The sequence below is a fragment of the Oreochromis niloticus genome, linkage group LG20 (genome assembly GCF_001858045.2).
Source record: "Oreochromis niloticus isolate F11D_XX linkage group LG20, O_niloticus_UMD_NMBU, whole genome shotgun sequence".
NCBI lineage: Eukaryota > Metazoa > Chordata > Actinopteri > Cichliformes > Cichlidae > Oreochromis > Oreochromis niloticus.
Genome location: NC_031984.2, coordinates 21,047,224 through 21,070,166, shown reverse-complemented (window position 1 = coordinate 21,070,166; position 22,943 = coordinate 21,047,224). Strand labels below are relative to the sequence as shown.

At 38.9% G+C, this 22,943-nt stretch overlaps 1 protein-coding gene across 7 annotated transcripts in view; it reads right to left on the bottom strand.

The window, feature by feature from the left end:
* slc16a4 (solute carrier family 16 member 4) overlaps nt 1–22,943 on the bottom strand; it is a 32,042-nt gene that overhangs the window by 6,376 nt on the left and 2,723 nt on the right. For 4 of the 7 annotated variants that reach the window (XM_019349933.2, XM_019349932.2, XM_003444930.5 and 1 more), the window contains 7 exons: nt 18,847–18,984; nt 9,791–9,923; nt 9,354–9,486; nt 9,019–9,162; nt 8,689–8,850; nt 7,948–8,598; nt 1,366–1,577 (listed from right to left, as the gene is read on the bottom strand). In XM_019349933.2, coding sequence (XP_019205478.1) covers nt 1,366–1,577; nt 7,948–8,598; nt 8,689–8,850; nt 9,019–9,162; nt 9,354–9,486; nt 9,791–9,907 — 1,419 coding nt within the window. In that variant the 5' untranslated portion in view covers nt 9,908–9,923; nt 18,847–18,984. Of the gene's footprint in view, nt 1–1,365; nt 1,578–7,947; nt 8,599–8,688; nt 8,851–9,018; nt 9,163–9,353; nt 9,487–9,790; nt 9,959–18,846; nt 18,985–19,251; nt 19,566–20,566; nt 20,617–22,943 lie in introns of those variants that run through there. The other 3 variants (XM_019349934.2, XM_019349937.2, XM_019349935.2) reach the window with 3 other exon arrangements.

Sequence of the window (22,943 nt, the reverse complement as noted above, 5' to 3'; positions counted from 1 at the left end):
ACTGTACTGTAGATGTATAAAGATAAACCTGCATTGTGCCTTTATATCTGTTATAACCCCAGCATGACTCTGCTCCTCAAACATTATTGATCTAAAAAAAAAGCTTTAGCTGCATTTAGTTGTTGTATAGTCCGCTGCGCTGATAAACCGCTCAGTTGACTAGTGACAGCATTCTTCACATAAGCACTTTATGTTGGAGAGACTCTTAGTTCATAAATCAATAAATTACAGATTACTGCTATGATCTTCCTTTCTTAGAAAACCTTTGCCTGGAAAATAAGTGATTTACATCAGCAGGCTGGTTTTATCTGTTTGTCACTGTCTGTTGGTTCTTCCAGTCAGATTTTCTAAAAAAAAAAGAAGAATTGGACGTCATCCCTTCAGCCCATAGACATGTCCTGACCTTTGAGACCATACCTTTGGCAAGTGAGGTCAAACTGTATGTGTGCTCATGCTTTTGTCTTGAGGGGTGATATATCTATAAGACACTGGATACCCGCTGACTTAATGTGTTGATCCACCCATAACAGTTAGGAAACATCTCATACCACCTGCTTCAAAGTTTTTCTTTCCATGTGGGACATAGTGATATTACTAAGCCACTTCACCTTTACATGGCCCTTAAAATGCCAGACAAATCTGATATTGTTGACTTTGCAAGGTGAATGAACTAGAGACTAACAGTATAGTGAGGGTGATAGCGGCAAGTTTGGTAAAAAGTCAAACTACACTAAGAGAGCACCCTGCGTTTTGTTCCAAAGATACCACTGAATCTATAGTGTTTAACCACCATTATTAGTTTTCATGCATTTTCTTTAAAAAGGAAAAACACTGAGCTATCTTTTCCTGCAACGTGTAACAAAGCAACAATTCTAATCCTATTGCATGGATGAAACATTGTCTAAACCTCGTGACTTGTTCATCGAGGTTGATTAACATTTTAGTTTTCTGGTTCTGTCATTTCCAAGTATTTTTGGAGTATTTTGGAGAATTTTGCTCTGTTCATACTCAAGAATTTAAAAACATACACTCGTTAGCATTGCTGTTATCACCGTGGTCATATCAGCATGCTGACATCAGTGTTTAAATGGTATACCTGCACAGCCTTGCAGACTGACCTGTTGTTCACTGACTAAAGGACACTAGATTAGAATTGATTATTTGCACATGCACCAACTGAGCCTTTTCATCTTAAACATGTATTAAATGACACGTCTATTCCAGAGATGGTCTTTTGAATTATGTATTTATATATTTCATTTTATTATTATATATAGATTTACAAAAACTTATAAAGTGTTGAAACCATGGGGAACAGATAATTGAGGTTATTTGTTTCCAAAGAGATGCATGCATCCCCCTTACCAAAACAGGCAGCAACAGCGCCATGTAGCCGCCACAGAAGATGGCGAAGAAGACTGCGTAGACCATCAGCAGGATGTAAGAAGTTGCCAGTGGGGAAAGCAGGTTGACCAAGCCACACAAGATCAGGTAGGCTTTGTGGAAATGGTACTTGTGGAAAAGATTCCTGTCTGTCACCCAGCCCGAGGCCAACTGGGCGATGGTCTCTGTGATACCTGTAACAGGCAAAGGTGGACAGACAAGTGGATGAGAAAGACGCATTTTTATACAACTTAAAATTTTGATATAAATGTGTATAGGCCCCTTTTTGATTTGTGTGTTTATACTGATGAATACATTACAGCAGTTTCTCTTTAAGTGGGATTAGGAGAAGAGAGTGTTAACAATGAATAAAACGAGTCACATTTTAGAATGTTGTGGTTGTAAAATAAAGGTAACAAGGAAGTTTCTCTGGTTCACAAAGATCCAGTTGAAGATAGCTTTAAAAGCAACTCAGTCTCAATAGGCATCCCTATCATAATGCCTGCCAACTTACCCATTTAACTAGTATGCAAATCTTGCATACATACGGGTGTAGCCACTTGGCAGGTAAGTAATGTTCTTTTTTCAATGTTCTAAAAAAGCTTTTAAGGTGTTGGCTGTTTTTGTTAGTGCATTAATCCCTGTCTTGCTAATAAAATGAGCTTACAATTCATTTTATTTCAAGCTGAAGTATTAATTAAGCTAGTTTTGCAGGACTGTAAGCTGTTTGAACTCCCTAGCTCTACATTCTTCTTTAAAATGATTATGCCCAGTTAAAAACAAAGAAGCCAAAAACACCCCACAAAAAACACAAAAAGATGACGACCAAAAACCAGGACTGTAACTGTCCACAAACCAAATGATCAGCAGTTTTATATACTGTACTTTAGTGTTAAATCATCTACAAGCTCAGTTTTCAAAAGAAAGGAGCCGAGGCAGAACTAGATGATCATCGAGTCTGTTACACTGACACTTGTCCACATGTGTCCATCAACAGCAGGAGTAACACACTGGATTAGCCAAATGTAGATGGTTGACATGGAGCTAAGATACGGAGCACAAAATCTGTTTTAGGCTTTGGAGCTATTTAATGATTGGTCATTATCAATACTTTTTCAGATAAATAAATGACGTGTGGTTTGAAGACTTTTGAACAGAACTGTGTCTCCTGATTTTTCTTCTATTCCCACAATTAGGTTGTTGTGTTTTGTGCTGTTGTGTCAACTCTGGTGTTGAGAATTAGGATTATGGTTACAGGTTGATGCAATTATTATGTGCTTAATGAAAACAACGCCAGGAGGAACTGTGAGTGCATTTCTCAATGTGAAGTGTGTCTCTGTAAATGTGTAAGGAAAGACTGTGAGGAGAAGGAAGCTTTGAACTAAATAAAATAGGTCAGTATTATCCAACCTCCCTGTTGCTCCTGTTCTCTCGACACAAGAATACTGTGTAACCGGCACAGTGGGTGGCAACACACCGACCTGTTAACATCTGCATTACACCAGCAACAATAAGCAAACTACCTATTAAGCATTTCTTCTCATCTGACTGATTGTTTGCTCTACTCGGGTATGATGACTGGGCAGATATGGACTGCTCTCTGCTGAGGTCAACTGGAACGCGATAGGTGATGTGGAAACTGCAGTGGTGTATTGAGCGTCGCAGGAATAGCTACAAGCAGGCAGTGCTGAGCAATTAATCAATGAAACAAACTGGTGCTATACGGATTCAGAATTATCCATCCTTTGCACAGCCTCCGCAGCACAACTCCACAGGCTGCAGGCAACTCTCAACTTCAATACATGATATGAAAATCCTGCTGAATATGAGCTAAATTCCCACTTTATGTTTTACAATGTCAGTCTTTATAGCAAATGTGAATAAATGTTACATTAATCTACATTAATTAACATGCAGATGTTAAGTAACAACAGTAAACGAGTGAAAGAATAGACTATAAAATGCCTCATCATCGAACATCTGTGCTTTCCTTATATGACAGAATCTAAGTCAGCATTCTCCATGGAGGTTAGAAAATTGACATGAGGCAGCTGTTCACTGTTTATGTGTCCTCCTCTTGTGATCCAAGACATATCCTGCAGTGTCTCCTGCTTGCATACTGACAAGTTGTGAGTTTGTTTGTGTGTTTTAGCCTCAGCAGGTCGATTCAGCTCTGCAGCTGTTCTTGTTCAAACTCAGCACATTGCTATTTAAATTAGGCTTCACCAAGTAGCACCTTAAGCCAAGTTCATGCGGTACACTGGTTTTGACCAGTTCTGTTAGTAGTACTACCAGGTACAGACATTTGTGAATGCCTCTGAGAATTAACGGACCATGGGGGGTGGGGGTGCAGGGCAGAGATGCCAGTTTTTTGGCCATAAAGATGGCCATTTTGTCAGAAGATTAATCGAAAGGGTTATAAAAGGCATGTTGGTTTTCCCAGCTTCTATGAAACTGCTGCTGGCTCGTCTCGCCTCTCTTCTTTTGTACACACTGCTGCCTCAGAGCTTCTCTGCAAAGTATCAGCTACTTTAGGACTGAGCTCCAAAATTAAAAAAAACAACAACAACAACAAAAAACTGGGAGCCCCACTTGTCAACACGCCAACAACTTTACTCCATTAGCTGTTGCTTAGCGACTGTGGTTCGTTCCAGTGCTGGTGACTGAGGGTTGACGAAAACACTGACCCGGACGATAGTGGCCTCTCTAACCAAGCCAAGTTAATAGTCCTCAATGACAAGCACTGGGTCAGAGAAAGAGGGACAGCGGGACATTGGGATGGTAGCTTTGTGGTGTGAGCGGCACCCCATCTCTTTAGCTTTGTCTCGCTTTCTCCACCATTACAGCACATGAGCAGAAAAAGTGACAGAAAAAACGTGGCTGACAAAAAAGAACCTGTCTTGCTGCTTTCTGGAAGCTCTTCTGAGTAAACCCACAGACTATTATACTCTGGCCTTAAAGCTTTAACAAACTTTACAAAAACTGGTTTAACAGACAGTTAATCTTCATATATTCTGTAATTTTATGCATCTGGCTCCAGTTCAAAAGCTGCTGTTCCATACAAATACTGCCTAGGTGGCTGTGCCACATCATATCGTCCACAATGATCACCACATAAATTGTGACAAGATTTAAAAGTTATATGAGGAGAACAAAACTATAGTAAATGGTAAATGGTAAATGGCCTGTATTTTATATAGCGCTTTAATAGTCCCTAAGGACCCCAAAGCGCTTTACACATCCAGTCATCCACCCATTCACACACCCATTCACACACATTCACACGTAATGCCACGTTTGCCAAATGTTTACCTAAAAAGGAGCTACTTCAATAACCACCAACAAAGCACAGTCACCTGTAAAGTATGCAAGAAAATTGTTCTTGCTAAATGTGGAAACAACAAACTTGTTTCACCACTAAGGACAAAAAAGCAGGCTACAGAGTATGAGATGGTAGCAGCTGATTATGTGCTACTCACGTCTAAGCAAATGACTCCATACTATAGATACCAATGCTAATATTTGTACTGAACTGATACTAGAAAGATAGGATCGCTACTTTGTTTCTATTCTCTAAGGTGAGTACGCAATCCACATAACAAATTTTTTAAAAATTAAAAATCAGAATTCAAGTATGCACTATGACAAATGTCTGAACCTTTTTGCTCTTTCATACCAATGCTGACTAGAGTTGTGCCACATCATTTAATCCACAATGATCACGGTATCAATTTTGATATGATTTAAAAGATATATAGAGCGTCACAGGCTCAAGTGATGATTTAGTACCTAAAAAGGAGCTACTGCAATAACCCCCAACAAAGCATAGTACTCTGCAAAATGTGCAAGAAAATTGTTCCCACTGTTTCACGAAAAGTAGGAGATGCTAGCAGCTAATTGTGCTAATGTGTGACTCTGATGTAAACAAATGCTTCTGCTGAGTGTAAGAGGTGGGCAGATTAATCCAGATATTGACAGTATTGGTACCAGTAATAGTACTGCTATCAGACACACTGCTAGCCCATACAATAAGCTGCCTTTATGGGTTAAAAGTATCAGGATCGGTGTCGATATTGGCAATACTGACCCTGTATTTACTTGGTAATGGATCAAAAACGAAATTTGCAGTATCACTCAGCACTAGTGAGTGTCACTGGACCACTTGCTAGCTGCTCTCCATATGACATGAAGAGCAAACGGTAGATGGAAATTACAGATGTGGTTTACATGGTGGAAGAGCAGGGCTTTAAGCAGATGGTGAAAAAGCTTGAGCCAAGATAAAACCTTTTAGATAGAAAATATGCTGTGATAATATTATGCAGCTCCTTATGAGTCACAAAACTACGTCACTTTAGTTATTGTTAAACTATGTGTTCAGCAGTTATTATTTATACTTTTACTTAAAATATTCAGGGAAAACACAACACAGGCTTTTGTGCTGATATTTCATTAAAGCTGAGTCACTGTTATTGTGCTATATGCTGCTGTTGCATTATTGTTATAGTATAGTCACACTTTGAATTAGGTTATCAGTGACAGCAGCTCACCGATTAAGGATGGAAAATTTACATTTAATGTGATTGCCTGCAAGCTGCAAGCATCACATTTTCTAGATGTCCTGTGATTTAATTTTGAGATCCTTTCTCCCACCCCTAATGCTGACACAGATTGGCTACAGGCAGTTTTAAAACAACAAAGATGGGCTTTTTTTCTGAAAGCTCAAAATGCATGACTTTGACACTAATAAAAAAACTGTACACAAAAAGTTTTGCTTTAATTCAAACAAACAAATGCACCTTTGTTTTGTTATCACATAAGAGCTGTGATATAAAAGAAGTTTGATTTTTTGATACCCCTTTTCCTCTCAAACCCCTTATCACTACTACACTAATCAATAATAGATGTACTTATGTGCCATTATTTATAGCTAAAGTATGCCTTTCATTAATATTAATACAGTCTCTATCGGGTAACAGTTATTGATTATCAGTGGACAGATTATAAAACAAAGTGGTTAAAAACAATCACACATGGAGCTTTGCAGTTATTCATAAATCTACAGAATTACATGCATGGTGTGCATAATGTTAATGCTGTTCTCTGTTCATATGGAGTGGCCTCATCAGTGGCACACTGCTGAACCCGCCCACCCTGGCCAGTAGACCAAAGTTCAGCTTTTATGTAAGAACATCCATTACATAAGACTGCAGAGTCTGAGCAGCTCACAAATAATTAATGGCTGGAGGTTGACTGAACACTTTTTGCATCACTTCTCAGACTCAGTCTGAAAAAAAACTGGAACTTCATCTTAATACTACAAGGTCACTACTAAAGGTTATTTTTTATAAGACATAGCTGTTTAATTCTAAATTTGTCACATCTATGAAAATACTTTGACTCTTATTGTCATAAAGTTAAGGATGTCTGAGCACTCTAGTACTGCAGAATCAAACCAAAAAATTCACTTTTACTTTCACCTACATACAGAGATTCTGCATATGAACATGCACAACCTGTAAGCAAATAGCAACATTTTTGGAAACCAAAGCTTTCTTAGTTCTTTTTGTAGTCCGAGTACTACAGAGCAGCTGAGCTGGCACTGGTCACATGTACGTTAAAAGTCCATGTGGATAACAACAGACGGGAAACCTTTTCCGAAAAGCCACCTCAAAACTATCAGCAATTTTATTTGTTTTGTTTTAAATGGTTTTGAAACATGGCCAGCGTAGCCTAGATATTGTAACTACACACTGGAAGCCCTGAAATACTGCCAGTTGTTTCCAGAAGACAACCAGACAATAATTTCCCACACTGATCCAGCTTAAACGAGTTAGGAGTCATGCAACAGTGCAACAGTGTTGTAAATTAACTGACGCTTGCAAATGTTTCTCTCATTGGCACGAGAGTTAAGTGGATTAGAAACAGTCATTTTTGGTAAAACATTACACATAAATATTTATCATTAAGTTGGAAACAAGCTTGATATTGATGACTCCTCTTTAAAAAGGGGGCTGCTGGTTGTAGATTACAGATGTGATCTTGTAATCTGCAAGTGACTGTCTGCTTTTATATCTTTAACCTTTAATTCAACAGTGATGTTAAAAAGGCTTGGACCCCAGAAACCCTATAATAATTGTAGCTTTTGATCAACTTTATAGATGACTTTAGATGGCTTATATTTATTTAAATTGTGTTTTCATAATAATTTAATTTAATTTTTATATGAATTTTATATTATATACTATTGCTAAAATATTTTTTAAAATTTATTTTCAAATAAATGTTTTTGAAACTTATCAAATCTTTGTAATTGTTCTTCACTACATCACAGAAACATGTAAAGAGATAGTTAAAAAAGTGTATAAAAACAAAATTTGTCCCACTGCCAAAACTTCTCACCATGACTGCAGACCACATGAAGGCCATAAGCTGTATTGCTCTAGCTAATTATTTACAGCACAGACCGAAAAAAAAAGAGAGAGTTCTATTTTCCAAAATATCACACTACTCATTAAATGCTGATTATAGTAACACATAGAATGTATTAGCCAACATAAACCTTACCTGCGACAGAGATGATAAAGGAAGCATCCATGGCATCAATGTCCAGGGTTCTGGCCCGCGCAGACAGGTGGAAATAGGGAATAAAGTAGGCAAGCTGACTGAAGACCAAAGACCAAGTGTATATGCAAAAGAAAGGGTCCTTCAGCAAAGAGAAATCCAGTACTTTGGTTTTTGTCACAGTCACCTCACTTGGCGAGCTTGCATGTGAGGAAAATCCAACAATCGTGGACCCATTCATACTGCCATTGAGCTCCGCTGAGCAATCTGGAGTTGTGGGTTTACACTGACCCAGGTCATGATGGGGCTCATGGCCATTTACTCCATTCAGGACCAGTCTGGTCAGTTCAGGGTTCACTGACTGGTCCTGGAGTCCCTGAGTACATTGCCCCCCCACGTTCACGGTGTCCCTATGAGAGGGAGGAGGGGATTGAAGAGAGTCTGATTTGGAGACGCCATTGGAAACGTGAGTGGACCCATTCAAACAGTTCTTGGAGTACTCCTTTTCTGAGGAGCTCTTGAGAGAAACAGCAGGACTCTTTTGGATGGCAGAGGAGGTAGGGTTTGAAACAGGTGGCTTTACATTGATGGGTCGCAGCAGCATGCCAGAGGCCACCAGATTCAGCATGAGACCACCGAGAATCAACATGGCTCCTAAACATGACAGAGAGAGCTCAGGATGTAAAATATCACTTTCCATGGTCTGTTTTTCTACACATAGGCACAAAAATTTGTCCTGCCTACCTTGCCAAGCATACTGGTCCAGAAGCAGCTGAGTGAAGGGAGCGAGAGCAAAGGTCAAACCCATCCCAGAGCGTCCAATAGCATATGCCGTTGCTAACCTTTTTCGGAAGTACAGCGCTGTGACCACTGAGAAGGCTTGATACAGTAGTGCAAACCCCATTCCTGAGAGGAGCAAACAAGGTTATTATCCGACACTGCGTCAGTCACAGGGACACACAGGTTGGTTTTCCAAATTAATAACACGACACAGAAGTTGTGTCTGGTTACTAGAGTTCGTGTGGAAACAGCAACATCAAGGTACTTTACTGTTTAGCAATTAGTTAAACTCACCAACTATCACTCCCATGCTGATGTAAAGGAATACCACACTGCTGGCGAATATACTCAACAGGAAGCCTCCGCTAACCAGCACTGCACCGGTAATCGAGGTCACTCTGACTCCCACCTTGGCACATGCTACAGAGGCGATGGGCGCTACAGAAGTGAGAGGAGAAGAATCACAACGGCAAATAGCTAAATGCAGACACACAGACCAGAAAAGGCTATTAAATACATTTTGTGAAGGAGAGACAGTAAGTCACAAGAAAATAATTTCCAGGCTGTGGAAAATGAAGAGCTAAAGAGGTGATGCAATAGAAGGAAAAGATTTTTTTTTCAGTTTGAACCTCCAGACAGACGCAGACTCGACATGATGGAACCGATCCAGCTGATACTTTCTGCAGAGCCACCAAACTCATCTTGGAACGCCACAAAGAAGATCCCAAAGCTCTTTAGGGTGCCCATAACGAGGACATTTACCTGCACAGACACAAATGAAAATATACAGATAATGACAGATATATTATCTCTGAGAGAAACTTTTCAGGTAATTCTAGTTATCCCTTTTGTATACTCTTTATTTATATATGTCTCTGTATTTATATATGTGTATATACAGTATTCTGCTCACATTCTGTAACTTCTGTCGGTGCTGTGCTATTGGAAACCGAATTTCCCGGAGGAACCCACCCGAGAGATTAATAAAGTTTTATCTAATCTAATCTAATATAAATAAACATTTAGTGGGGAAAAAGGAGATTATAGAAAACAGTGGTACGCATACCAGGAAGCAATGTAGCACGACCATCCAGCCCCAGCCTCCATCTGGAGGGTCCTCATACTGGATCTCTTTCTCTTTGTCCTTCTTCGAGGTCATGGCATCCTTCCTGAACAGGTTCATTATGGCCCTGGTTTCACTTGGAGGAGAAAGATAAAATCAATCACCTCAAAGCTGCAGAAAAAGGATATCATATCAGAAGTTATTTTCAGCATAAGACCAAGCAGCCTTTCAGAGTTTTTTCAAGTAAAGACAAGCAGACTTGAAAAAACAAAAAACAGCAATATTCTAAATAAAACTGTGATTTTCTGCTTTTTTGATTTAACTTTACAGAAAACTGCAAGTCAAAACATTAAATCATTTTGAATCAATAAAAGTAAAGTCTGATATTATATATGATACTGACATAAAACATCCATCCATTTCCTTCTGCTTATCCAATTCAGCATCATGGGAGGGCCGGAGCCCATCCCAGGTACCATAGGGTGAGAGGCGTGGTACACCCAGGACAGGTCACCAGTCTGTCACAGGGCTAACACAGAGAGACAAACAACCATTCACACTCACATTCACACCAATGGGCAATTTCACATTTAGAATTACCATTTAACATAAACCCACTAACTGCATATCTTTGGACTGTGGGAGGAAACGGGAGTACGCAGAGAGAACCCATGCAGACGATATATATTCAAGAGTAATGCTCTATTACTTTTTCATTTCATTTCACTGAGCTGAGAAGTGGGCTCAGTACCACTAGACCTGGTAACATCTGCAACTTTTGCACCCAGTTCAGCTATTGGACTGGAGATAATGTCTCAGTAGTGTTACCATTATCTCTACTAATGTGTACCGTGTAAGTGCTGATTATTAACTGTAGCATCTTCTAACTCCCTGTTAGAACTAACATTGTGTCCTGTGTGCACCTGGCAGATGATTTCTTGACTTTGTTATGTAATAAAATAAACGGTTAGTTTGTTTGGGCAGCTAAAAGAGAAATAATTGTCTTAAACCTGCAGCAAAGTAAACCTACAGCTGCAAAGCAATATTTCAACATTTTTAAACTACACATTCTAAAGCAGGGGTCTCAAACTTGGCCCGGGGCCACTTGTGGTCCACATCACCCCTACTTGCGGCCCGTATATTAACGTGAGGAAAGATAATGCAATTTGGCTTTTTTTGTTGGGGAGGATTTGTTTGTTGTTGAGTGCACTGTTAAAATAAGTTCTTTAAAAAGCAAAAAAAATATTTAATATGAAGGAAGCAGAGAGTACAAACATGTGAGGGATTGGCTACGTTAGCTCAGTGAGAGTTATTTGTAAAGAAAACATTTGTCACTAACAGTCAAAAACTAATGTGTACACTTATGTCTGCATTTTTATTTTGTTAAATATGAACAAAATTATAGCAGAGGTGCTGCCACGTGTCTGGCCAATTTGTTTATTTGGTAGTTCAATGAAAGGCTTCATTTAGTTAAGAGTGAGAAAAAAAAAATTGCATTCATGTTTGCAGTTTTGCAGTATTTGAAATGTAAAAAAACAAACACAACACTACATTTTCAGAAATATTTGTGGGTGTTTTCTTGTTTGTTTGGTTGTTTTTTTTGTACTGCTTGGACACTAAAGTGGCCCTCCGATGAGATGTCAGTGCCAGCAGTAGCCACAGCTCATTTAAGTTTGAGACCCCTGTTCTAAAAAGTATAAGTGACTTGCTCAAACTGTTCGTTTTTGGCTTGTAGCTTAAACAGAACTGACTTTTCGTCCCTGTTTAAATTCACAGTGATGAACATGACACACATGATAACCTGTTAATTAAGTAGAAATGTAAAGCAGAAATGCACCATTGATAAAAAAGTTTTTCATTTACTATTATCCTGTGGTGATTCTGACCATTACCAGTCATATGGAATAATGCTATGTATCATGTTCTACAATTGTCTCCTGCATGTAAAGATGCTGCTGCATGTACAGTATGCACACGACCTGTTGATGGTCTGCACGTTTCAACAGTGCAGACCAGCAATATTTTATTTTAGAATCCAGTATAGGGGAACAAAAGCACTCCAAACAGATCTATTAATCCAAAAATACGCACAAGAGTTTGTGGGAAAAGGAATGAATTTAAAGCTAAATCTCTCCTCCAGAGTGTATCTTGAAATAAAAAGAACTTATACTAGTAGTGATGTCCTCACTGGCTGATACCAGAAGAGGTGAAAGAGGATAATAATGGATTACTGAGTGCTTTAATAATGAAATGATTTTTAACTAAATGTCCTACACCCATTGCATGTGTGTGTCTGTGTGGTCTATGTGTAACTAAACAAGTTAAGACTTAAGCTGTTAGACTTTGGCTTATTTCAAATGAATCCGTGGCCCTTTTGTTAACAGATTCAGAAATGACTTGCTCTTTTGTGAGCCAGCTGCACTGCAGTTTGACTCCCAACGGGCAACATGTGACCTTGAAATACTTTGGGCCCTTGCTGGAACACGTTTTCAAAGACGCTGACTTGTATTAGGATACATATATATATATAAAATCACCCTTATTTGGAAATACAAGACAAAAAAATTCATCCATGGTGGCGAAAAAAGGCAGAAATGATTTTAGGTGAAAAGGTAACAGCTAGATAGATTTAAGTTTAAATAAACCAAATGAAAACTTTCTCACAATAAGGAATAATGACAAACTGAGTCAGCAGCTGAATGCAGGCTGTGCCAGGGTCAGCGATAAAACACAAGGGCAAACGGCAGCAGCAGCACAGGTTAAGTAGTTACGGCAGTAAGCAAACTCGGCTATAAGTTTAGAAACATGTTTAAAGTGAAGCAACTGTGTTGAGATCCAAGGCACAGAAGGATGTGCATTTTAACTTCGTAGTGATGGGTTATCCTTAACAACCTGTTTTACCTATAACTGTTGTTTTACCGGTGTAGAGAAACTGTGATAGCTTACTCTCCAAACTGTGCTCTGGACACTCCTTGACTGATAAACTTCATATCTTTACAGTTGCCATCTCCACCCATAGATCCACCCACAGCTTTGACAGCCACACCTGTTATTTAGCAGCCAAACAATAAAAGCGTTTAGGTAGCCCAACAATGTTTCTTCTGCCACTGAAGAATATGGCAGCAGCTGGAGCTGACTGGGGCCAGTCCCTTGACTGTTTTTACAAAGTTTCATGTCTGGGCCTTGGGCACTCTAGCACCACTAATGGGCTGAAGTTGGATTTACGCCTAACTTCTGAACGATATGCCCAATTTTCAAACAAGAGTTACGGTGATCCCTTGGATCAGCCTGGATTCAGAGCACTCCATGATGCCATTCTCAAGCACATTGGATTTTTTGAAAAGGTTTACATGTTTGTTCAAAAGCTCCTTTATTTTTTGCAGTCCTTACCATAATCTGCAAAGCTATCCTTTACACAAAGACCTTTTAGACCTCACCAAATTTATCATATGGCGTGTTCATTTTTAAGAGCTTTGGATCATCACAGCCAATGGAAACGTGCAGCGAGGTGCCAAACAACTACCTCATAAGTTGGCAAAGACATGCACTTAGGATCTTACTGAAGGGTTAAATCACAATTTACCTCATCTTCAGACAAGCCTTATGAAAGTTATGATAATCACTGTGTGTTACAATAAATCAATATTCATTCATTAACATAACTGTTATTATATCTCAGCAATCGTTGCAAGTTTTACACTATAAAGCCCCCTGTCCACTGTGATTTTAGCAGAATACATGATCGTAAATTATCCCAATAAAATACTAACGTGTCCCTGCTCAGTGTTTGACAATCAGTTACATAAGATAGCCTCGTATTTGTGACCAGAGATATATACGCTGTCGATGAAGGTTTAATAAATAAGTAAGCCATTCGGTTCTGCTGTAGCTGCAGAATAAAGCATTGTGACTTTAAATATTAATCGTAAGTTCTGCAGAAAGAGACATGTGTGTATAAGAAGACGGTACTTCAAGAAACGAGCAGAGCTGTAAAAAAGAAATCTGAAAAAAAAAAAAAAAACACGGGGCAAATTCCAAGTTTACCAAAGTATTACCTGTAACTGCCTATCCTGTGCCAGGGGTACTGGACAGTCTAACACAAGGCTGAACTGTCTTTCACTTAGCTCTGAAAAAGAGGATGTGAAAGCAGGATTCCAGTGTGCAACGTAAAGACAATATTTGAACAGAGCTATCCTACCGTTTAAACAATGCAACTCTAAAGTGATTCCATACTGACCACAGATGGTTTTTGGCTCAGGCTAACAAGGCAGCTGCATCGGCTGAACAGAAGCCAAAGTCACTGCCACTGTTGCCCGATGCATCCCATACATTGTTAATGAGCATTTCTCACACTGCAGTAAAGAGCTGATGTTGAGTGGTGACTACAGACAGATAGGGCACAGCGCATGCAGCTGACTCTCCCATAACCTTACTTTTTTTTAAAGCTGTTCAGATGATTAATTTGCTAGCGAGTATCCAAGTTACTGATGTTTCTATGATAACTACAATATGATGAATTCTAATATGAATTATATTGTATTGACACAGATGTTTCGTTAAGTTTTCTCATGTAGTAGGTGACCCGTAATCCTAAATTGGGTTGGCTTAAGAAAATGGATGGATGGATGTAGCAGTTGAGTCAAAGGGGACCTAACACTCGTATTTCAAGTTTCCAAACTTTTTATTGTGGGAGTCAAGTATCCACCAATCTTCTTTGTGATCTTCTTCTTTAATCAGGCTCCATTTCCAGCATCCTTTGACTGGTATATCCGCTATCCCTGCTCGACACATTTCCAAACCATTTCAGCCTTGCTTCTCTAACATTGTCTCCAAACTGCTCGACCGGAGCTGTCCCTCTGACATACTCGTGTTTACCCTGCCCATTCTGGCCACTTCTGTTGAAACTCTTGATACTCGTCTCCAGCCACTCCACCCTGCCTGCGCTCTCTTCTGAACTGTCTATAGTTTTGAATGGTTCAACCCAGGTATTTAAAGGTATCTACACTCACTACCCCTACTCCTTGCAGTTTTCCTGTTACACCCGTCTCTCTTAGTCACACACAGCTACTCTGTTTTGCTTCTACTGACCTTCATTCCTCTTCTCTCTATTGCATACCTCCACCTCTCAATGCTCGCTTCCACCTGTTCCCTACTTTCACTACAAAACACGATGCTGTGCCTGAACATCTTAGCCCATGCAGACTTCTGTCTGACCTCATCTGTAAACCTTTAACACTGCATTGCTGGATAAAAGCTACAGAGCACACAAGTTTATATGGTAAAGAGGTGTATGAGATTAATAATGTTATGAACAACTAATGAACATAATCCATGTTTGACTTTTTTTTTTTTTAAAGTTAACAGGAGGTGAAGTTGTGTTTGGTGTTCTCAGCTGTTCCCTGCTTGGTTTACTAAAAACCAACAGCTTCAAAGGGCCACCCAAAACCAGCTGAACCATAAGAGCTTCATGACAACTTTAAACCTTTGGTGCATTTAAACAAATGGCACAACAGCAGTAACTTCATTCATTATCTATAACTATCAGTTACTACTGACATAAAGGCAGTTATTCAAAACTGTTTGCTGTCAGAGAGAAGTCCTAACCACCTGTTTATCACTAGTATTTTGTAGCCAGCATTGCTAACTCAGTCTGACTTAGAAATGTATAAAAAGCAAGGACCAAACTAGAGAGAGAGAGAGAGAGAGAGCACAGAGCGGATTAAATGGGAATGAATTGGGCCAGTGTAGTGCAAGAAAAGTATTTCCCCCTATGTGCGGCTAACAAGTTGTCCTTAGAGAGTACTTGAGCGCATGTTTGTGAATGTGCCGAGTCTCAGGGTTTGAGCGACAGGGGACTGGAGTCCAGCACTTTGTAGTGTGGTGTTCACACTGTGTTACCGCAGATCTTTCATGCAAACCTTCTCTTTGCAAGACTTCATATGTGCATCTGGTCTAATACTGCATTTTAGTGAGATTACTGTGTGTCTAATGTTGTTCAAAACCTGTTCCTATTTAACAGGACTGCTATCCTTTACTGCTATCAATGAAACTACTGCCCGTCAAAACACAATGAGAACAAATATTTTGCAACTCCACCCACTGAGTGCAAGACTTTACATGACATCCACACTGAGCAAACTTGTGCACTTTCCAATGAAACACATGCAATTATATTTTTTAAGTATGGCGAATCCAGTATTTGTGACATCCATCTAACAATTCAGCACATCCATATATACTGAATTACAGTCTCCCACTTCCTAGCTGGCAAATTACCATAAATATTTGCATGTAACCTCCACATTGCATAACGTGACCTTGTTTGTGAAACCTCTCACAGAGTAACAGCTCTATAGACCTGCTAGAGCTTAAAAACATGAGTCGAGTCTTAAGAATAATCCAAATTTGTGGGGAAAATATGAACCTGGAGCACCTTTTAAGGTTTAAACTAGGCAGACACACCTAGCCTGGCTATTGTAGTTGTGAGGCAATAACAAAGTGTTCGCGGTGGCAGCAAGCCTCTCCCTAACCTGAGAGCAAACTGGAGCTGTAAAATCAAAATTCAAAGATCCAACATTAACGTTAAGTCACCGTGTCTTGAACACACTCAAGCACTCTGCTTTAGGTTTGGCTGGCTACAATTAGCCTAAACAGGGGTCTAAACCAGTGAGATAATTCAATCTCTGAAGTATAGAATATTAAAAATATCCAAAGGCCTTTATGTAAGTTATCCAACTATGATAGTACACCTATTAGACCAGTCTCCTTTTTAGTGCTCACTAGAGAGACAGTTTCTGTCCATTCTGAAGGGAGAACTAATTAAATAAAGAAAATGACGTGCTTTATTTCCTTTCCTACCAGGCTGAACTTCTGAGACGAGGTATGAAGTTTTCATGGATCTATTGTAAGACTGCGTGAACTTTAATTCACTTGATTTTAAAGGCAAATGTTTTTGGAGGGTGTGAGTACAGTGGACACATTTAACCCCCTTCTGTGCTCAATTAGCCCATTTCAAACGTTTTTTTCTCCACTATACAGTATCTATAGCAACCTGAACTGTCGGATAATATTTCTGGTTTATAAACTAGACTGATTTTTTTTAATACTGTGAATAGGACAACAGCAATCAGCGGTGACTGGACTAACCTTATTTGAGATAAAAATGCAAAAAAGCAATCACATTCAAGAGTTTGCATTTCCCATTTGCAATCTAAACAGCACTGCATTTCTCTATTAATACCTTGGGCTCCTCTGAGGTTTTGCTTAGAAATGACGGCAAAAGTAAAAGGTCTTTTAACTCACAGTATTCTAAGTTTCTTTTTATTTCTCCTTTTCCTTTACAGAAGTGGACTAGTGCAGCCTGCAGGTCAGTTTGTCAAAACCTGCAAACCTGTTTGCTACCATTGTCTGACCCTAAAGCTAAACTCGTCTCTATGTATCCTCAAGTTCACTCCAGGAAATATTTCATAACAGTGTTTCATCTGTTATCCAAAAGAAAACTGTAAAAAGGTAAATGGTGTTTTGTTTTTTGTTTTTTAAAAAAAAAGCATATTAATGAACATAATCTCAGACTGTTTAAAATCAACACATCACCCAACCCTTTCCCAAATGTGCCCCTCCTTTGTACTGCAGTTGGCACATTACTCCGGCATCTTGATTATAAAACTAGCCTGGTTTGGCAGCTCTTGGATCCAAACCCGAGGAAAGCCAAGTACAGTTTGAAGTAGAGGTGAGAAACAGATTAATCAAGTACACATCTTAAAATGTGACATGTTTCATTATTTTAGAATCACACATGCCTTTGCAGCAACACACAAACAACAGAGCTACCATAATCAGATCACATCAGCACTGTGAAATTTTTGCAATCTTTAATAATTTTGTCACTGTTTTTCATCATGCAAATGAACGTTTCTTTTTTAAATTTGTTTATTTTTTTGTTTGTTTTTTTGAGAATATACACAAAATCTGTCAATTATTAGTTCACTTGAACACATGCAAATATTTCACGCCTCTTTATATACTAGAGAGACCAAAGCTGCATTTTAGGATCCACAGGCTTCAAATAACATGTTAGCATTTTTTGTTTGTTTGTTTTAACGAGGATGAGGCCACTCAAAAGACTGCATGTGCACTGAAGCAGGTTTATTCTGCTCTGGCTGGAACTTCTTGCCCACAGAGGTTTGAGTTTTCTGCTTAAGGTAGAGTTTCCCAAAAGTTTTGTGTCAAATGTAAAAAAATAACAAAAAAATGTGCTCCATTACCACACTTTAAAAAAAAAAATCAATTATTAGTGTTAAAAATATCATTAGAATAACACCCACAAAATCTTTCACCTGGTTATTTGTGTCCCAATTGATGTAGCTCCGCACCCCACTTATGGGGCCCGACTCATGGTTTTAGAACCACGTGCTAAGAGTAATATGAGACTTTAGCAGCCGGAGCGTTCCAATCAGAAGGTTTCTATAGCATAACAGTATGATATTCTTCTAGCTTGAGCTCAAGCTCCGATGGCACTTTTCTTTTTTTTTTAAACCTAAAAAACAGGCACCGTGGTTTCTTGTCTTGTCTTGTCTTGTGCACAGTAAACTCAAAGACTGTTTGTTTCCTCTTAATGGTATTTTCTGTGACCCCAATACTGCACCACACACACACACACACACACACACACACACACACACACACACACACACTAGTTCTAGAAACACATGGCACTGAGGAGATCGGGGCCATGAGTTTAGCCAGGAAACATTTGCAGATATCAGACCTCTTCAGTGAGGTCTGATATTCAGAGGTTGCAGAAAAAGAATATTCAAAACACATCAAAGTTATAAAAAAAATCAAAGCTCCAGTAATTATATATGCATCATTACTGAAATGGAGACAGAATATAATTATTATTCCATTATTGTTCCACCATCCTGCACAGTAACAGTTCTCTTTTCACCTGCTGTGAATGACTATTTAATTCAAATTACATTTTGCAATATTTAAATAAATTTCTGATTCAGATTAAAAGGAATTACAGTCATCAAAAATCTTCCTTTAGCAGAGCTTACCTGTTATGTTTTGCAGGTAGAATCCCCGAAGGCACTGTAGGTGAAGAGAAATGTCAGAAGTCCTAGTTTCTGAGTACCACCCTCAGAATAATTGAAGGGCACTTGGAACTACAGCTGCACCAAGATCAGCTTCATAACCTACAGATATAAGTGAAATAAAAACAGAAGAAATCATTGTGTTGAAGCATATGTTTCAGGACCTGTCCATGAGGAACCATTTATAAAGCAGAAAGATAAATAAAACCACAGAGCCTGTAGGGAAATCCATTACATTAGAATACAAGCAAACTAGCTGCATTATTGTTCATCAGTCGTAAAGAAGACCCATCAACATGTAGTCATAAATGTAGAACAACGTAAAAAAAAAAATTAAATGTGTCTATTTCACCCAGACAAGTGTCTTACCTTTCTCATCCCGAGCTACAAAAAAGTCTAAATCAAGTTAGCCATGTGTTCCTGTGCTGTTGAATTCTAAACTGACTTTGAGGAAAGTGTAAACGCTTACAGAGGAGTTCCCTGTAAGAAACAGATGTGCTTTAAAAAAAAACAAACCAGACAGCCTATCTCGTTTAACAGGTTTTTAAGAATTTTGAGTGAGCATTCAGAGTTTTGAGAGTCAATGTGCACCAATTTGAATACATGTAAACGTGCAGTCAAATTGTGAAACGGAGGTTAGGTGATCCTTTTGAAGTCATGCATGTCAGCCTTTTGATAAAAGCTATCACCAAAAGAGACATATAAAGCTCTTTAAGACCAGAGTTAACTCTTAAAAAAACCCCTGCATGGCAGGTGTAGCCTGTGGTGAATAACTACAGGCTAAACAGCGAATAATAAGTTTCTTACTTAAGTGGGTTGTGTCTAAAGGCTTAGGGCTAATACAGGAAAATCAGCTTCACGGTGCAGCAATTGTACAAAAAGTGGGTCAAACAAAGATCACACTTCCAAAATAGTAACACACCTTACTCAGATATGGCAAAACATTCAATTGGGTAGGAGTCTGAAAAACAGGGTAGTTTGAGAACATACTCTATCACTGTAATATTTATAGTACTATGATTAGAAATTGGTAAAATGATCTCCCTGTGCTGCATTACTATTGTCAGATAGAGCCTGTAAAATGGGCTTCATTTGACCACAAGATCCAAAATAAACTGAATCCAAAAAGTACTCTAAAAAATAAAGATTTTGATTAAAAAAAATCAAAGACTGTTTCTATTGAACTGGGTAGCACCAAGCTCCATATGTAGGCCATAATGAAAGAGGGATGGAGTATAAATGAAAAGCAGGTTAGCACAGAATTCATGTGTTAAAAAGGGCAAATGTCTTAAAAGGAGGAGGTACGTTACTTATAACTACACATAAACTACCCATTTATTAATCAGTTAAAGGCACATCAAGTGTGGGAAAAACAACAGCTGGCTTCTTTAATAGTGTCTTCATTTAAAACTTGCTGAACTGGAGCACTTTCCTCTCTTCTGTCAGAGACGAGAGGAACTGTTTTGATAATATATCAAAAAACTAAAAACCTGTTTCTCAAAAAAACTTAACCAAACTTTTCATTCTTGACCAATGTTCTAAAGTTCCCTTACCAAGCACACTTTTTAACCACATTTTTAACACTTTTATAATTTAAAGTTATGTGCTTAAATAATTATTGAATGGTTCTACAGTTTCAATATTAATGCCATGCTTTTAAAATTATTTTAAATTGAGAGCCTACCGATTCAAATTTCCAGCCACGGCTGGCCTCAGCTGCTCTGTCCGGTGTCTCTGTGCACAAAGAAAGGCTCACGTGATCTCTGTGCCCCTCTTTATAGTGGGTGCCTGCCTGACACCTACTCCTTGTCCCCTGCCTGTGTGACCTTGCCTTCTTCCACCCTTAGCTGGGAAATTACCTTGCCCGAATGCCATTAATTGTAGCCCCTAATAAACAGCGATACTTGATCAAAAAAGGTCAACCTGTATTCATTTTAGCACTGACTAATGAAATTGATCTTTTTTCATCATTTTTCCATTAGGTTTACCCAAAACTCATGAGGATGCAACCTATGTATGTATGATGTATGTACAAACCTTCGGGTGTACAGTTCTCTAAGGACCTGTTTGCAGAAAACAGGGGCACAATCGAGATATCGTTATCAGTGTTGACTGACAGCAGGGCTATTCAACTTCTATAGCAACTGGGGCAGATAGGAAAATTACTGGGGGTCCATACAGTAATGTATATAGTATAACTTTAATAGCTATTTTACTAGGTGGCATCAAGTAGTCGCGCACATTCCTTTTCCTTTGTGGTATAATTTTAAGTGACTCAAGACAGCAGCCAATCCATATAAAAAAGTAGGACAGTCTTGATAATGATGCACAAAAAGCTATATGTAAAAGGAAAAGAACAGGACAAGAATCATTTGCTGGCAGGTACATATCCACAAATGTAGCTAACTGGTTGGATACTGTATTACTGTATACATCAGACTAACATTAAGCTTACATTAATTCGAGGCGTGTTCATAATAAGAAAAACGCATCTAATTATATACATTGAGTCTTTAAACCAGGTCTATAAAGGTAAAATGCTCACAGTAAGACAACACAGTTATCAAAGTAATTATAAACTGGCATGTCCATGGCAGAATCACAACCTATTCCAAGCAGTCACAAGGGGCTTGCAGCAGGTTCATACCCATATTTGTTTAAGGTGAAGTCACTAAAACAGTATCTAGACTAGCAGGGCTGTTTGCACCATCACAAAAATAGAAAAATAGATGGCAGTCTTTGTAGTGTCACTAATACAGCATTACATGCTTTAGTAACATTGTAGACTTACCATACATACGAAAAAATGGATAATTTAAAGTTGTTTCAGCCAATGAGAAAAGCTGGGCTGCCATTCCTTTGCTTGCAGCATTATGCAACCACCCCTGCATCCAATTTCATGAAACTGGAGGGGGGGGGGGGGGGGTTGGGGTGGGGGGAAGGGCGTGGGGATAAAGGGGAGAGGGGACATGAGCAAATGAGGACCCAATGAATTTTGGGGCAGTTCTTTAGAGGAGGAGTGCATAGGGCATAGGTGGGGTCAGTTTGACGGAGGATGTGTCCCTCTTACTCGGCAGGGAACAACATGCTCTCGTTGTGGATTGAAAACATTTTCATAATGGAAAGGGCCTCTTTCCTCTTTGTGCAGTGGACTTTTTTGCTTTACAGGCCAACACTGTAAAGCCAAAAGTCAAAAGTCCACTGCACCCTCACTGGAAATGCTGTTTGTAGCAAAGATAGAGTGCAATTGACCAATTCAATGAGAAGGATGCACTCATCAATACATTGCTTTTACACACATGTTTGCCTTCTTTGCTTGCGACCTATTTGATGGAAAATAGGTAACAAGAACACAGCACTAACCTCAGTAGGAACATCCTCTGAATGTGTCTGTTATGACGGGCGTCGTATCCGACCAAGGTTCTGTCCTCTTGCCACACAGAGGTGTGGCAAGAGCAGAAGTTTTGTTTTTAGTTGATAAGTAACATACCTGCTTTGACTTTTCGTGTCCTGCACTTTAAGTTTCACAGTTTCACTTCTGTCATTAACAGGCTTATCGAACACGCACTGCATGGATTTGATTGTTCATTATTTGTGTTTCCTCAGGCTGGAAAAGATGCATTTTCCAGGCAGAGGTCACATAAAAGGTCAGGAATGATTTCTTTGCAGAGGTTTCAGGTATGGATGAGGTATTTACTAGATTAATGATGTTATAGTCTCAAGGTTAAATGAATGAATGATTAAATTAGTGATCTTTGCACACAGCATAATGTCAAAACCTGCATTAGTGAGCCTCGGCATCTGATCTTTCACTCTAATGATCCTAGCTAGAGACACCATCAGTAACCAAGAGAACACCATTCTGTGAATGATTACTTAGTAAATAACAATATTTAGTTATAGAAGACCTTAAAGTAGGAGGTTAGTTTCAAACTGGCTTTACAATCTTTGACAAATTGACAGGAAAACTAGTGATCTGCATTGTTCAGGAAAACTACTGGGTGTGTCTTAGTCTTAATAGAGTTAATTTGTACTTTTTTCTCATGCAACTGTAAAGAAAT